The 17273-nt window shown below is 43.5% G+C and overlaps 1 protein-coding gene across 1 annotated transcript; it reads left to right on the top strand.

The window, feature by feature from the left end:
• Positions 1-5673: 5673 nt before the first annotated feature.
• On the top strand, positions 5674-16988 carry ERFE (erythroferrone). Its single transcript, XM_082221925.1, has 8 exons — positions 5674-6642; positions 8763-8876; positions 10133-10226; positions 12570-12793; positions 13231-13339; positions 13857-13947; positions 14548-14626; positions 14930-16988. Exons 1-8 carry the CDS (start codon positions 6448-6450, stop codon positions 15026-15028), a joined length of 1005 nt encoding a protein of 334 aa, XP_082078051.1. The 5' UTR covers positions 5674-6447; the 3' UTR covers positions 15029-16988.
• Positions 16989-17273: the final 285 nt, after the last annotated feature.

The raw sequence follows: 17273 nt of genomic DNA, 5'->3' as shown, positions 1-17273 counted from the left end.
TCATGAATTGTGTAGTCTTTTCTTTCTACTGTTGGTGCTTGATTAAGTAACTATATTTTCTTTTAGGAAGGTTTTAAATGCTGGGCAGTCACAGAAGCCCCTTCCATCGTCATTATAGGAGTGTTTTATACGAATCATACGTATGTAGCTGATTAATGGCCCATAGAAATCAGCTGATGACCTTTTGATGGTTTTCTCAGTGTAAAAAGTGAGGTTACAGGGAAGCAGGCAGAGGGCCTTCTCGATAGTGGTGCCCACTCTGTAGAACGCCCTCCTGTCATATGTCAAGGAAATAAACAACTATCTGACTTTTAGAAGACACCGAAGGCAGCCCTGTATAGGGAAGTTTTTAATGTTTGATGTTTTACTGTGTTTGAAGTTTTGATTTGTTGGAAGCCACACAGTGGTTGGGCAACTCACCCAGTCAGATGCGCAGCATATAAAAATTTTGTTGTTGTTATTGTTGGTACGTAACTGGATCCCACCAGAAAATAGCGGCAGTCTAGAAGTGCCCTCAATTGTACCTAGTTTAGTTGTGCATTGAGTCTTCCTGGAGATGTTATAAATTTTCTTTATTCTTATTTATGTCTGCCTTCACAGGCAATTTTCAAGGAAAATGGACAGGACTGACAGCCTGCTGATTATTATTGTTAATAAAAGCAGAAGAGCTTTACACTGGGCTTCTTCAAGGGTTTTCTCAGTCTAAACCCAGAGCTAGTTGTATTTTAGCCAATGGCAGGTTACAATGTTAAATATACCTATTCGCAGGGCTTTTTTCAGTTGGAACTCACCGGAATTGCCATTATAAGAGAACAAGACATGCGTTCATGGTGAGTTCTGGCACCTCTTTTTATAGAAAAATAGCACCGCCTATTAGATTTACCGATGACAGAAAATGCAAAGGAGGGGAATTAGAATTCAGTATAATGTTGACAAACTTGAGATTGTGGGGTTGAACACCGCAAGATGAAATTCAATAAACACAAAAGTTCATTCTGGCTTGGCCAAGTGACAACTTAGGGGAAAAAAGGACATTTCTATTTGTCCAGGTTAGCCTGGGACAAAGCTTGCTTCTATGAAAGCTTGAAAGGGAGCTCTCTAAATTCATTACCTTGACTTATGAGATGTTTATGAAATTCTTACTTTATTTATGCATAGAGTCCCTCCGAATGCTATGACTCATCAAATCCTAATAATAATAATAATAATAATAATAATAATAATAATAATCCCACATCAATATGACTGGTTTTACTATTTATGTAGGGTTGCCATACGTATGGGAATTCCTGAACATGTCCTCTTTTGGATGTCCTACATGCCCACCCAGGAGAAATTTTACATTTTAAAGCCAATGGATTTGGGTGGGTGGCTCTGGCCTCTGGCGGAGGGGCTATTGGGCGATTGCCTTAAAAAAGCTCAACAACTTTTTGTGTCTGCATTTTTACCTCTTGAAATATGTATTAAGTCTGACTTTCTCAGGGTGGATAACTACATTCTTTTAGGGGGTTTATCTTTCAAACAAGCCTATGAGCTAAGCCTCTATCTTTGCTAGTTACAGGTGGAGCAATGTCTTATTTATACCCCATCCCCCATATCCTCACTCCTTCCGCAGCTGAGGTACAAATGATATAATAATTGTTGTTATTATTGTTATTATTATTAGCTGCAGGGTGTAAGTTTTCCCCAGTCTCCGATTGGCTTCCAAACAGCTGGAGCCTTTTGATAATATTTATTGGCAGCCACCTGCTAACAGCTGCCTCGCAACACCTGGCTGTGTTCTAACTGAAAGGGAGGAACAGCTGCGGAAGAATCTAGCAGGTGGAAGGGCTGGCCTGTCTTTCTCTTTCCTCCTGACGTCAAAAGACACCCAGTGGATGGGTAAGAAGACCTCTTGCTTTGCTCTACCCCACCCTGCTCCCTTATTTTGAAACTCAAAATGCCAGAAAGATTGAAATTATGTCCATCGTTGTGGTTGTTGTCGGCATCTGTCTGTCTCAAGAGATAATGGAGTTTGCCTCCCTTCCCTCTAGAAACCACCTTTTTGACCATTGGGCCCTCTATTGGTCTTGTCCACTCAATCCTCCGGAGCCTGTCTTTGCATGCAGGGGAAGTCCCTAACTCTGTGAGGGTTTGAGACCCATCAGCTACCCTTTCTTGGTTTAGCTGGCCAGTCAAAAGCTGTTTGCCAGGGTGTGGCTGCTTTTGCATGCTGACAGCTTCTAGGAGCCACAGGTAAGAGCTGAGTGCAGGGTGGAGGCCAAAGGTGATCATACTTGCACATGTCAGCACATCACTTGCTTTTATTAACTTGCTGAGATAGAAAAACAGGAGCATGAAAGGCTAGGGTAATGGAGGAATACATATAAGCTTCCTTGCTGATTTGGTTGCACATAATGTTCCTATAAAATCCTGTCCGGTGTTGTTGTTGTTATCATTTATCATTGCAGAATTATTTAATACTGTACAGTAATCTGTAAACTTGCATCCAGTTTATAAAAAAGAATCATTTTAAGAAGAAAAGGCCTGGGAAGTGCTCATTTTACACTGTAGTTATAATACCGAGCCATATATGTGTTTGTGTATGTACAGTATATGTATACTTTACTCACACCTCTATTATACTGTATATTATTTTTGCTTGCAGTCAGCTGCCTTGGTGGCCTGAGATCAGGCAGGAAAGGCGGAATAGAAACATTTTAGATAATATGTACAAAAGCAAATTATTTGTAATCAATGCACAGGCTGCAGGGTGTGGCCTTCCAGATGTTGGACTCTACTCCCATTGGCCCTGGCCAGCATAGACAATTGTCAGGGATGATGGGAAATGTAGTACAACAACATTCGGAGGACAACAGCTTTCCCACCCTTGTCTTACTGGGACAGGCACCTTCTGCCACACAGTGAAGCACCAGTGTAAAAATGATTAGATGTGGCTGATGTAACAGAGTTTGCAGTTTTCCGGCAATAGAATACAAGTTATCAGGGAATCTGCATACATTGACAAGCCTTCTACACTACATTTGTTTTCAGGAGCAGTTGGAGTTTTCATTCCCATGACTTCATCTGTGTAGTCCTTCCCTTCAAGGAAAAGGAGAGCGAGAGCGAGAGAAACAGCTTGGTTGCATCACTCTGCTGGGAACAGGGGGCCAGGGAATGACATGAGAGCTCAAGTATGAAGCGCAGATTTCACACAAGCGTGGAGAGGAGAGTTGATTTCGTTTCTCCTCTCCCCCCTTCCCTTCTTCATGGTAGTTCTACATCTATATCCCGTCAGTAAATTCCCAGAATTTCACTAAAACCTGACCCTAAAAGAATGGGGAGCTGACACCCCAGGCAAAACAGTCCTGTACATCCATCGTTTACTTTAGAACACTCACCTAAGCGTGGCAGGTAAATGTGGTGAAGTAGACAGAGCGCTGGACTTGGAAGTCCTGGCTGCAAATCCCCACTCAGCCAGAAATCTCACTGGTGACTGAGGTTTTTGAATGTATGGTCCCGTTCAAACATCACAGTAGCTGGGTTCGTACACGGCACAAAGCAGCGGAGGAATGACAAGGGTGCTGGGAGTTGTTTGGAGAACCTTAACAAATTACAGCTCCCAGAATCCTTTGGGGGAAGTCATGCAGCGGCAGTGCATACCATTTCATTGCTTGAGGCAAAACAGGAAGTGCTGCCCTCTTCTGCCACTTTGCTGCACCACCTCAGCCACTCACCTGCCACTGCCAGCATTATCTCCCTGGAAATCTCACAAGACTTCTCACACTCTGTGTGATCTCATGAGATTTGGGCAAGACATCACAGGAAGTTGGTGCCAATGCCAGCTCCATTTCTCCGCCAGTGGCAGGTGGGCGGGGCACCGGTGGGGGCACTGTCTCAGGGGCTTCTGCTGCCTGCGGGAGTTGCCTCACCCCACATCATGGGTGGGTCTACCCTGAAGCCATGACTGTTTAAAGTGGTATTGTCATGCTTTGGTGCAAGTATGGCCTAAACTATACTTAGAGCAGGCCCATTGAAATCAATGGTGCGTAAGTCCATTGTTTCAGTGGGTATTCCTCTGAGTATGGCTCTACAGAGGAGATCACTTCATGTTTCCATGAGCATTTGAACCAAAGCAGAAGATTCCTCTGTAGACTTTCATCATTCCATTCTCTAGCTTATGTTTTAGAGATATCACTATATGTGCATTTATTGAAGGTCTAAACCAATTTGATCTGCTGGCAACTCTTTTGTTATGATTAATGTTTCTAATATATATATGTACCAGACATGGAGAAAGAATTGTGATATAACCTTCCTTCTCCACCCCTTTGGGCCCCCTCAGCATAATGAATTAGGGCTTTGTGTCATTCCACGCACATAAACAAAATTGCTTTGGTGATACCTGCAGAGAATTGTTCTTTTTTTACTAGCCATTTTGCATTTGTGTTTAACTGAGACACAACCATACAACGTTCTTCTTGTTTAACATTAGCAGAAATATATTTCCACAACAGCCTTAAAACTCAAAGCTCCTCCAGTTGACCTGTTTATTGAGCATTCAACCAGATTTGCTTGGCCAAACCTTATGTGGAGGTTAATCTGACTTCTGCTCGTCATTGAGCATTCATCCAGATTTGTTTACAGGGAGGTCATTTGGCAATGGAAATTCACCCTTGTTTTGGCATGCAATCGAGTCCTTCCTGCAAAATAACAACAGTCTGGGGACGACCCTAAGAATCCTTCCTTCTAAATGCTGTGGGTATCAGAGCATTTTGGTTTTTGTGTGGTATGGAACTCCTCCATTCACTAGGCAACAAAAAGTTGTTTCTTTAAGTGCTGCGAAAATGTGGTACCTCACAAAGAGAGAGTGAAAGAACATGAAGCGTCAGCTGTTGCTTTTGCTGTTTTTATCGTATTTTGCTGTTGCTATTTTTATTGCTTTTATTTGCTGTTTTGTTTTTGTTGTTTAGCTGTATTGCCTATATTCCCTCTATGGATTTTAAATGTTGGCATATGATGTCTTGGGAATGGAGGCAAGATATGGGATATAAATATGATGATGATATGTACACCATAAAATAATTTCACATGTACTGCCCCCCCCCAATAGAATTTGAATAAAAGGCGACTGTCAACATTAGGGAACATAAAAATAGATGTGGTGGCGGATGGGTACAAGTGTGTAAAGGAGGTTATAGACCCATCCTCCAGCGTCCTTCAGGTATTGGGCTCCAATAATGACAGCCAACATGGTGTAGTGGTTAGAGTGTTGGACTAGGACCTGGGAGAGCAGGGTTCAAATCCCTGCTCTCTAGTCACAGTCTAACCAACCTTGTAAAGTTGTTGTGATAAAATGGGGGGAGGGGGGAGCCATGTATGCCACCTTAAGCTCCTTGGAGAAAAGCTGGGATATAAATGCACCAGCTAAATAAATGGAAGGACGAATCAAAATAATTAACATTAGCGAGCATAAAAATGGAGGTGGCGCAGGACTGGAACCTCTGGCTCCCCAGGTGTTGCCGAACTCCAATAATTAATCTGTATCTCCCCCCAGCCTCTCCCTGAGCAGACGCTTCCTATGGAAGAAATGGAAGAATTCCTGCTTCCTCCTCCCGCCCCTCCGGCATTTGAATTACAACGCGAGCTCAGCGAGCCTCCGGTTGTTGTAGTTGGCGATTGCTGCCCGTAGGTGGCCCTCTAAACCCTCGCCTAAAGTGGACAGAGGCGGCAACTTCTGCGAGGCGGGGAATTCAAGCTCTTTAAAGGAAGGGAAAGCAGCGGGGACCTTTAGAGGGGCGAGGGGGACGGAGGGGCAGCAGTCCGAGGCGTCTCGGAGAGGGCACTGGAGGGGGTGTTGCGAAGAGGGCGAGCCAGCTGCCCCCCAGGCAGCCAGAGCCCCCAGCCGAGAGAACCGCAGGACTTCTGCAGCCTTGATAGGAGAGTTTTGGCCAACAGAAGACCCAGGAAATTGCCCTGTGTCATTTGGTTGGAGCTTTTCAGTCGAAGGATAAATAGTCCCCCGAGTCCCTTGACTTAAAGCTTTCTAAATTGTAGGGGACCACCCCATGACATTTTTTCTGCCCCTCCAAAAAGAGGCAATTGATAAATCCACTGGAAACTCCAGGGCCTTGACTTGGTGAGGTGTGTGGGTACCATAGTGTTTACTTTTCTTTTTATCTTTTTTCTGTTATTATTATTTATTATTTAATTGAAGAAGCCTGACAAGTCTTGATTGGGTCTGCCCTGAAAAAGTAAACAAGCCAGGCATTGCTGGAAAGAGAGTGGATAATTTCTTCCTGCACTCCCTTTCTTCCTTTCTGGAATCCCCCCCAGGAATATCGACCGCTGCCCATCTGAAGGTCCGCAGCTTCATCTTTGCCCTGTTCTTCTTGAGGAGCTTTTGCCAAGGCCTAAATCCAGGAGTCTGTCTCTATAGAAACTACCAGCGTGCTTGTGTGCCGGAAGATGGCTGGACCCCTCCTTTCCAGCTGTCCACTTCGATTACTAGCCATGGGGCTGCTAGCAATGACTTTTTGTGCCAGCTCTATGGAAACCGAAAAACATGGAAACAGAAGGAGTCAGGAGAAGAAATCGGGATGGAATGACTCTCTTGCAGGACAAAAAACAAGCAGCCCTCCCTTGTCATCATCCAATGATCCGGTAAGGACAAATGCTACTCTCAGCTCACTATTTGGGGTGTCTTTAACCCATGCCTTAATTGAAGTAAACCTTCCCCTTTGAATTTAGCCCACAAGGGCTAAAAATGGGGGTAGGGTAGAGAACGGAGAAAAGGAAGTTGTGCCCAAGTAGGAAAGAGTAGGTTTTGCTTTGCAACTTCATATAGGGGAATATTTGCACAGGCAAGTGTGAATGTATGTCTCCTTCTTTTGCAAATAGTCTACTCCTATGTGATCCTATGTGCAGGTAGTTACTTGGGAATAGTTCCCACCGAGCTCAGTGGAACTAGGTATGTATAGCCACAATCCATTTTACTTCTGTTTTATGTGTGTTGCCATTTCAATGTGGGTTAAAATACTTCTGTTTTAAAAAGTTGTGGCCCTAGTATGCCCACATGCTTATCTTTCACTGAGTAAAGGAAGAACACTTTGCCCATTTTCCAGCTAGCAGTAACACTTTGAAATACCACTCCTTTCTCTAGATTGTTCAGATGAACAGATCAAGGGATAGCAACCCTTGAGCCGAAAGGAGAGAGGGTGCTAACTCTTTCCTAACTGCCCCCTCGTCCTGCAACATGGAGATGCTCCACTTTGACTGGTCTTAGTCTACAGCAGAGACGGGGAATCTGTGGCCTTTCATCTGTTGCTAGACTACAAGTCCCATCATCCTCTGACAATTGGCCATGCTTGCTGAGGAGTTAGAAGTCCAACAACATATGGAGAACTGCAAGTTATCTAGCCATCCTTGCAGGGGTGCCAACTTGAATAATATACTGGGGGGCAGGTAAGCTCCACCCTGCATAATCAATCACAAGGCGCAGCCTACACACATCATTTGAATGGCAATGCCCATCAACTTTGGGGCCCTGGCCCCTCAAATATTTTATTAGGGGGCCGAAGAGATGTTGGCCCCTAGAAGTTGGCTCCTATGCATCCTTGCTTCACAGCAATCACAGTAGACCAACTATAGAAGATAGGTGAATTCTTGGAATTACATTGAATTCTACTAGCAAAGAATGCTAGTGGCATTATGGGGGGGTCAGACTAGATGAGCCTTGGAGTCGCTTCTTCTTCTTTTTTTTTGCATTTTAAAATTTTATTGAATTCCAACTGGTTATACATTTTGTCCATATTACAACAAATCTTATCCATTTTAGACTTCCTTCAACGTTACTGACAATCATTCGTAGTTATATCTTTAGTACACATTCCATTCTTTCATATTGCCATTTGTTCCTCCCTTCCTTCATTATTTCTAATAGACAATACTTATTAATTCTTTACAGTGCCTCTTTAAACCCCACTAGCGTTGTATTTACAGCACAGTTATTCTCCAGATAACCCACAAATTTCCCCCAGTCCTGTATAAACTTTTGATCTTTAGTATATCTGATTTTCCCTGTTAATTTGTCCAATTCTGCATATTCACCTTGGAGTCGCTTCTAACTCTACAATTCTATGATTCAAAGATGTTTTGAAATGGAGCTATTTCCTCTGGCATGAGAGAAACACCCAAGACATCTGCACTTGTTAATATGGAAATCATATAGTCAAGCATGACAGCAGCATGCACTTCTTAACATGTTACCCAGACCCTCCCTGGCCATCTCCCAACCATTCCCTTTCCTAGGGAACTGATTAAATCAATTAAGCAAGGGCATTTGCAAAGACCGAGGGCATCTGCCAGCACAAAAACATCTGGCAAAGTATTCTTGCTGCAAAATAATGTAACATTCAGCGTTCTATAGGCACCTTCAGCAGTAAACCGACTCATGGCAAATAAGGCAGATGATGGAGTGTGTGTAGGGGTTTGTGTTGTAGGAGGGAGGGGGAGATCCTGTAGGATGCCCCTGCCCTGCCTACTTTCAGTGCTGGTGTTCAGCCCCCATGAAGAAATGTGGCTGTAAAAGGTTCCCCATCTCTGATGTAGACTGAAAGAAGCATGATTGACACAGCAGACCTTATGAAGATGCTGAGCAAAGATAATCCTCAACATATGTTTTTGGGTGTGTGTGTGTGTGTGTGTGTGTGTGTGTGTGTGTGTGTGTTCCTGGTTGTCTCTGCCTTTCACATGCCTTTTCTTTTACTTCTCATTGCATAAAGGAAACTGCTGCAGGAAAGATTCGCAGGGATGAATCCCGGGCTGCTTGGATGCTTCTTATGAACAACGGGGTGAACAATAAAAAAAGAAGCAAAAATAAAGCCAAAAAGTTCAAGGTAACAAACATTAACAGTGTCCTCATCTTGATTCACTTGTCTTCAAAGTCTGTTCCGATAAGGGATTCTGAGACTGTTTTCATACTCTGTTTTCATGTCTGCTATGCACTCACTGTGTTTCCAGCGCAGCTATTTAATCAGTGTTCACATGACATTATCCAAAATGGATATGCATAAAATACCACTGTTTGATGAGTTGTTTCTCAAACCAGGCTCATTCTGATTGAAATCTTAAGCTGTTCCTAATTCATCTCCAGTCAGGGTGTAAACACCTTTGCATGGGGGGAAACTACAGAAACGAATCTGACACTAATGAAACTGTGCTGATGTGTACAGTTGGTGAGAGGGGGGACTGTGGGTAACCCCCCCAAAAAAAGAACCCTTCACTGCACTGTAAGGTGGTAATGTGAACATGTCCTCAGATTGACATTCTGAGCCTTCCTAACTGTTTGAGCCTCCCTAAATTTAACCAAGGCAATTTAAAGTCGCCCCCCCCCAAGCAGTGGTTCATGGCTACTTTAAGAGACACAGAGAAATTGCTGCACAGAAATGAAAACCTTGTGAAAGAAAGAATGCTCCCTCTAGTAATAGTGTTTCACCAAATCCCAGTCATAGGATTTTCAGCATACAAGTTCCTAGAGTATGGTCTGACAGGGATATGAGGAGTGTGTGGGAACAACATATACACCACCTTTGGTTGCATGAGAGAAGAAAGGCAGAATATAAATGTACAATGTGTGTTGTGTTGTGTTGTGTTGTGTTTTGTGTTGGTTAGAGTGTTGGATCAGGACCTGAGAAATGATCCCCAGTCAGTCATTAGGTGACCTTGGGTCAGAAACGGTCTTTCTACCTAGCATACTCCACAGGGTTGTTTTGAGGATAAAACGGCGGGCAGAGAGAACCATATGTGAACACTTTGGAGGAAAGGTGGGATTAAAATGCAATACCAGTAAAGTAAATAGAAGGTGAATATTTATTTCATGAATGGTTTGGGGAGAGGGAGTCATGTTGATGTTGATATCTTCCCATGTGAACCTTTGCAAGTGAAAAGGACCTTTCTCTTCCCTCCTAGTACTGGAGCCCCTTTCAGGCAATTAAGTAAAGCACCTTGAAGCAAGAGCACATCAAACAAACAGAAGAAGCCTTTAGGAGCCCAGAGACTGAGAGTTGGTGATAGCTAAACAGACAATAGGTTTGGTGGTTGATGTGGATAAATATGGATCTAAAATACTGTCCTGTATTTCTTTTGGTTCCAGTTTGGCATTCCAGGACCCCCTGGCCCACCAGGACCCCCTGGAGCCTTAATCACCCAGGAGGAGCTGCTGAGAGAATTCAGATTGCTGCTTAAAGGTATGGAGGTTGTTGCTCTCCAAGCAAACATACAGTGGTACCTCAGGTTACAGACGCTTCAGGTTACAGACTCCGCTAACCCAGGAATAGTACCTCGGGTTAAGAACTTTGCTTCAGGATGAGAACAGAAATCGTACGGCAGCAGCGGGAGGCCCCATTAGCTAAAGTGGTGCTTCAGGTTAAGAACAGTTTCAGGTTAAGAACGGACCTCCAGAATGAATTAAGTTCTTAACCCGAGGTACCACTGTACTTGTTTGCCTTAGGCACAGAATAATGAATTGGGCTCTTAATAATAGGTGATTTTATTTGACATTATTGTTGTCTTAATGTACCTTCTGGGTTTTGATGGAGACTTTACTTTTGGAGTTCTACTCTAAGATACACTTAAAATATGATATTAGATCCCTGCTTGGCAGGGGGTTGGACTAGATGACCCTTAGGGTCCCTGCCAACTCTACAGTTCTATGATTCTCTGTTGTTGGGTTATTTGCTCCGGCTTTGAATTTCTTTAAACCACAAACATGATTAAACTTGCAATTAAAAGTGTGGCTGTTGGCAAGGTCAAGAATATTAATCCAATAATAATAATTTATTATTTATACCCCACCCATCTGGCTGAGTTTCCCCAGCCACTCTGGGTGGCTTCCAGTTGAGTGTTAAAAACAATACAGCATTAAATGTTATCCAAGGGTGCGGTTCTAAGAGGAGTACAATCCATGCCACTTTTCTGCTGTTAGAATTCAGATTCAGTCAGTGTTTTGTGTGTTTGATGGTACATATCACCAGTATAGATTACCAGCTCCCCTTCTTTTGCTGCCCATGGCAGCCATTATGTGCTGGCACATAATGTCACACTGGAATGCAAATTCCAAGTGGACCTTCTGTTCTAGGATACTGGTTTTCATATACAGGAATTCCTCCAAGAATTCTGCTATTACACAGGCCTCTAAGACCCTTCAGTAACTTCAACCTTGCATCTTCTCCAGCCAAAGCTGGTAGGGAAACTCAGAGGTGACGCATGGAGGTGGTTGGGCAGGGGGCCATGGCCCTGGGCATACATGTCTGATAGGGCACAACCAGGCGCCCCCCACTACAGGTTCCTGTGGGGAGGCAAGGTAAGCCAAGCCACGTCTGCGCTGGGCCTTCGGGGCTGGGGCAGTGGTAGTAGTAGAAGAAGTGTTTGGATTTGATATCCCTCTTTATCACTACCCAAAGGAGTCTCAAAGTGGCTAACAATCTCCTTTCCCTTCCTCCCCCACAACAAACACTCTGTGAGGTGAGTGGGCCTGAGAGACTTCAAAGAAGTGTGACTAGCCCAAGTAGTCTGCATGTGGAGGAGCGGAGACGCGAACCCAGTTCACCAGATTACAAGCCTACCGCTCTTAAGCACTACACCACATTGGCTCTCCTTCTCCTCATAGCTTGTATCCTGGTGATCCCCCAGCCCCTGGGGAGGGAGGAGGGTGTAGAATCTTGTGCTCCCCTTTGCTGTCCAACGACTCATCCCCTGGCCCCGATGCTGCCTCAGCTCTTCTGGGGCTCCCTGGGGGCTGTGCCCTGGCCCACTGGTCATGCTACCTGTGAGTTGGAGTCCAACATCTAGATTGCCCCCCCCCCCGTATCTCCACCCTTGCAATCCCAATTGGATTCTGCCATAACATCACCATGCTCAAGATTCACCACTAAGCAAGTCAATGAAGGGGAGCCGACTGAGGATGTCACGCACTAGACACTAAGGAGAAGATGTGGCCTAGCAGTAGTCACGTTTTCCCTTCCCCACCCATGGGTCTGAGCTACAGTCACCATGATCCTAGCAAAGATTTCCACTCTGTGGGATTTGTTACCACAAAGATGTAGTGATAGCCACCCATGGAGGTTGCTTTAAAAGGGCCTTAACTTCCATGAATTTGCCTAACAGTTATCACTGGCCATGATAGCTATGTACTACATCTGATGCTGGTGGGAAAAAGTGTCTGTGAGAACCACTTGTTGGAAATCACATGGGAAGACTGCTGATCCTGCCTGTGAGTTTCCCTTGGGCATCTAGCTGGCCACTGTGAGAACAGAATGTTGGACTCTGGTCTGATCCTGCAGACTCTTAAGTCCAGTATTTTTACTGCTCGAGAAACAGGTGAACATACATTCCAACGAGCCAGCTGTCTAAAATAATAGGGATTCACAAAGTTTTGGGGTTGGCTTGGGACTTCCTGTGTTAAGATGGCTATAGGCATATTGACTAGTGTGGCCTTCTTGTGTTTGAAAGCAAGTAGGTGCAGGTTTGGACTTGCAGAGAACATGAGTGAGCCCACCTCAGTAAGAGGGCTTTGTGTTTTGGCTCCTCAGGTGTGATCAGGGAACGGGAAAGGATCAGTCAGAAAGCCTGTGACAACTGCCAAGAAGACGACGACGACAGGTCCAGAGGAGAAGATAACTTTCTGGCCCAGATTAGTGGACCACTTCTAGAAAGCAGGGAGCATGGGCGAGTGCAAGCAGCTTTCCACTGTCGGACCCGGAGAAACATTTCAATTGAACGGCGGTCATTGCAAGAGCTTCAGTTCTATTACATAGTGAGTAGCTTGGTGTCCTTTCTTCTTACAAATGTCAGCAAAAGGGAAGGTAGTTTTTGCTTCAGTATCCCTAACAAGACAACCAACCCTATAAATCCTGTTTTAAAACCACCCCCAAACTCCTGATTTCTAAGGGTATTAGAGTGTGTTCTGCAACTGATGATCTAAATAATTTAAACCTGGTTTTCCAGAATTTAAGTTGTCCCTGGAAAAAATGTTTAGATACACAATAAAAACTCTGGAAGCTGCCACCATTGATGGAGAAATATCTTATGTTCACAAGTGATCCACATTCGGTCCCTTTTCCCTTTTATGAATGTCTGAACCTTGGTTCTTGAAGGGCCTTTTTCAGTGCTCTACTTCCATGCACCACAGGGAAAGCTGGAACAATTTTCTCCCCTGCTTCATAATCCTTTTGTTGTTTTTGTTGTGCGTAGCCTAAAAAAGAAGAGATGTTCCACCGGGGCCTAGGGCTAAACCTTAACAATGGACAATACATAGCACCTTTCAGTGGATACTACATCTTCACTGCCACATTGCATATTGGTAAGTGTTTAACTTAAAGCAATACTGTGTTGGGTTCAAGAAGATAGAAATGCTAAGCAACTTGGAGCTGGCAGTTAATTATCCCCACCCCACTCTCTTACCAATGTTTTAAAAGAAAAGTGCACATTCTAGAAATAAGAATCTGGAAGCACTATGGAGTTTGACGTTATCAACTCCAGTTCTGTAAACATCTTGGGTAATGACGAACCCTTGAATTCAAGGAGAAACGTAGCAGTCCTCTGTAAGCATCCTTAGTAATTACATTAAAAGTTGACTTTTCAGTGTAATGTTAGTGTTGGAATTTGCTTATCAGTTTCAAGTGGATGTCTGATTTCAGCTGAGCATTCTCTGAGGCAAGATGAATAGCAACATAAAGGTTGCATATTGAACAGAGCAAAGTTCAGTGAAGCTCTGAACCTTGGGCAGGCCTTTTAGACACTGTCAGATAGCCTCCAGCTGCTGGGGTCAAGGATTCCAGCGCAGCAGCAAGTTGCTGACTAGTTGCTGCCTTTTGCAGTTCCAGAGGTTCAGCTAAAGAAGAACCAGCCCCGCACCCGCGAACGCCTGCGCTTGCTGATCTGCGTTGAGTCCCTCTGCCGACAGAACATGTGAGTGTGTGGAGTAGAAATAGTATTGTTTAGGAAAGCAGCCAGCTAGAATTTATTTCAGTTCCAATTCATTTCCACTCTGCTACATGCTCCTGCTTTCTGTTTTACCATATGAAATTCACATTTAATTTCAACTCTGTTGTAAGCCTGGGGTATAAGGCAGCCTATGAATGAGGAAATAGCAACTTCCTTCTTGACCTACCTTCAAGGCTGAATATGCAGATTTTCATATATATTCTTACTCTCCAAGCAAACTTATTGGGCTGGTTATGTGCTAAGCAACTAGTAACTGCCTGCAGAGGAGGTCTGAATCCAAACTATACCTGCAAGCTGACTTCAGAGGGTCTCACTGGATTACAATGAACCTCTTAGAACTTTGACAGGTGTTAAAGTTGGTCCAGGGTAGGATGAAGGATCTGGCCGCACTCCTGAACTAGTCCAAATGATACACAGTGAACACTGATGAATGAGGATTCAGACCCACTCACCCACATCCAAACCTAACTCTTTCCAGTGCATCCACCATTCTCAAAGTGGTGGACAGCCTATGCTGTTATTTTCTAGGATTGTTCATGTTAATGAAGTGTCTCTTGCTTTCAGTTCTCTGGAAACAGTGAGCAGGTTGGACAGAAACAACGAACATTTCACAATTTCAATCCATGGAATTCTATTCCTGCAGGTGAGTAAAAGCCATGAAGGAAAGTTGTAACATGTTGTCATAACCAGCAGTGCTTAGAGACACAAATCTGGCAAAACACCTGCATTTTGTTCTCTCCTGAATAAAAAATGCAGGCGACAGCTATTAAACACAGGCTTTCCTATAGCTGTTGAGTAACTGGAGGCCTTTAGCATGAAATTATAAAACAATTTGCTACAAGCAAAGTATGCAGCCTCTTTAAAAGGTAGCATAGGCACATCTGAACAATCATAGGGATGGCACCATCTTGCTTTGCTTATCCACCTTTATCTTTATCTGTTCCAGGCTGGCCAGTATGCTTCAGTTTTTGTAGACAATGCAACAGGATCCTCTCTCACTGTTCGAAGTGGGTCTGACTTTGGTGCTGTCCTCTTGGGCATTTGATTGGCACACAGCCAACTATTCTGAAGGTGAAACCTTGCTTTTTTCATCAGCCCCTCTGCTACATTTCTCTCAATCTTAAGTGCCTGGAGCTGGTAAGCACCAGAACAAAGCACAATAGCTGTTGATGCAAAGCTAGCAAACCTCCACTGCTGTTTACTGGTTAAACATACCAAGGTGAAGAATTGGATTTGAGAAAAATGGCCCAGCATCTAGTAAAACAGATTAAAAGGATGCTGAACCAACTTATAAAAGGAAGCATCAAGTGTTAACAGGGTTGATGCAACTCACCTAGAAGTTCCTCCTATTCCTGAATGTCTGTTGTTTGATGCTTAAAATTATGCAATCTGTTTGCAGTGGCTCTCAAAAACTAGGTTCTTCATGGAAGCATACATGCTGTTTGGTGCTCAACAGAAAAGCCTTAGCAAAGGATTATGTATTTCTTGGAATATCTTTTACTATCTCATTGGTTCATAAGTCTTCTAAGTTAAAAGTGCTAACTTTTGTTGATTTTCTGCCTGCCTGGTGACTTCCTCAACCACAAGCAGAATTTGCCTATTGCTTTGTGCTGCATAGTGCCCAATATCCATTGCTAACTTTCAATTAACGGTGGGTAGACTGGCTACCATATTTAGAGCAGGGTTTTAAAAAGAAAGAGAAGAGATGGTAGGCTATTTATTGAGTCCACTGTTAGCCAGAGGCTTTCTATTGCCTTAGGTCAATTAGATTGCACTGTCCATTTAGAATGAAGCCCAATGGACAGAGTGCCCAGCTTTAGTGCCACTTATTTTGAACCTAACTACGTGACGAGGGAAGAGATGGTTATTTCCATTTCTTAGTAACTGTCCTTATTTTCTCTGAGGCTGTGTACACCCTAAAGTACGATATCCAAGAATTGTGAATGCAGCACCACCCTCTTCTACTATTATTGTAACCTTAGGCACGTAGGCAGGCATTAGAACTGCTCCTGTGTGGGGGTTTTTAAGTGTGTGGGATGAACACATACCCTTATCTATTTTAGCCTGAGAAGTTACTTGTGTAACAGGTTGCCCCAGCTGCTCTATTTTATATAATCAGTCCCTGCAAGTCATCGTGGAAATTTTCATAAGGGAGTACCACTTCTGCTTCAACAAGATTTGTTTCTTTGATAATTTCTTACAAGATCAGTTTAAATAGATCAGTTTAAAACAGGACAGTTCAGAATGCAGAAAGCCATGTTTCAGTCAGTACATAGTGCTGTGGAAAAACTGACTGCATCAAGAAATCTAGCAAGGCAAGGAGGAGTTCTTGATACCTACATGCAAGGATTAGTTTTAATATAGAGTAACACTGACAAATAAGCTGTTCTCCCCTTGCCCTTCATTCCTTTTTCCTCTCGAAGAATAAGGAACAGGGAAAGTTTATTTCCCTCAAAGCCAAAAAAATTCTTAAGAGGCAGAGCATACTGAAAAGGATTCTGGGCAGCCAAATATTAAGTTGTTAGATTTCAGAAAAGGCAAATTCTCAGTAAACTGTATACACCCACCCGTTTCCACTTTGGAAATGCCACACGGCCTGATAAGGCCAAGGTGGTGCCCTGCCCTGCAGCACAATCAGCATTAGCCTTCCCACTGAAGCGTCTATTTATTGCACTATATTAAGAAATATATTTATGCACTTGCTGTTAAATGCATTTTATTTACTTAGAGAAGGAATATACAAAATAACCAAGGCTGTAAGAGAAAAAGTGGTGTTTTTTCATAGACTTGCAATACAGAATTGTGCTGGAGGTCACACGTACCACACACCCTTAGTTTTAGAGCTGTTCTTGCATTCTCAGACGTCTGTTTATCTTTCGTTCTGATTGGCTGAGTGTATGTGCATGCACTGACACAAACTGTTGCACCATGGTGTACTTTCTGTAAATTATAATGGATTGCTTTCAAGACAGTTTCTAATTAAAAAATATATGCTTTCCCTTGTATTAATTGGCTTCTTTTGCTAAAGCAACCGCTATGAACTGTTTAAGACAACAGATCCAAGATCACAGAGGACATCTGGTGACTGAACTCAAACATGCTCACCACTTGACTGAAAACATCAAGTGGCGACTTGCATAGGAGTGTGTGCCATCGCTTGCCCAGAGTCAGCTCATTCAAGGGCCAGTGACTCAGTGTTAAAGCCTCAAGTTATGTAGATGCAGTTATAAAGCAGCTTTAAAACCCTCCCAGAGTTCCTGTTTCATCTTTTGCAAACTGCAACCTTTTAA

The sequence above is a fragment of the Podarcis vaucheri genome, assembly GCF_965113315.1.
Source record: "Podarcis vaucheri genome assembly, chromosome: 5".
In the NCBI taxonomy this organism is placed as follows: domain Eukaryota; kingdom Metazoa; phylum Chordata; class Lepidosauria; order Squamata; family Lacertidae; genus Podarcis; species Podarcis vaucheri.
This window is presented reverse-complemented; position numbering and strand designations above follow the sequence as displayed.

Coding starts and splice junctions, on each gene's coding strand:
- ERFE (XM_082221925.1), top strand. CDS start 6,448: ATGGCTGGACCCCTCCTTTCCAGCTGTCCACTTCGATTACTAGCCATG. Junction 6,643..8,762: donor TGTCATCATCCAATGATCCG/GTAAGGACAAAT, acceptor CATTGCATAAAG/GAAACTGCTGCAGGAAAGAT. Junction 13,340..13,856: donor CACTGCCACATTGCATATTG/GTAAGTGTTTAA, acceptor TGCCTTTTGCAG/TTCCAGAGGTTCAGCTAAAG.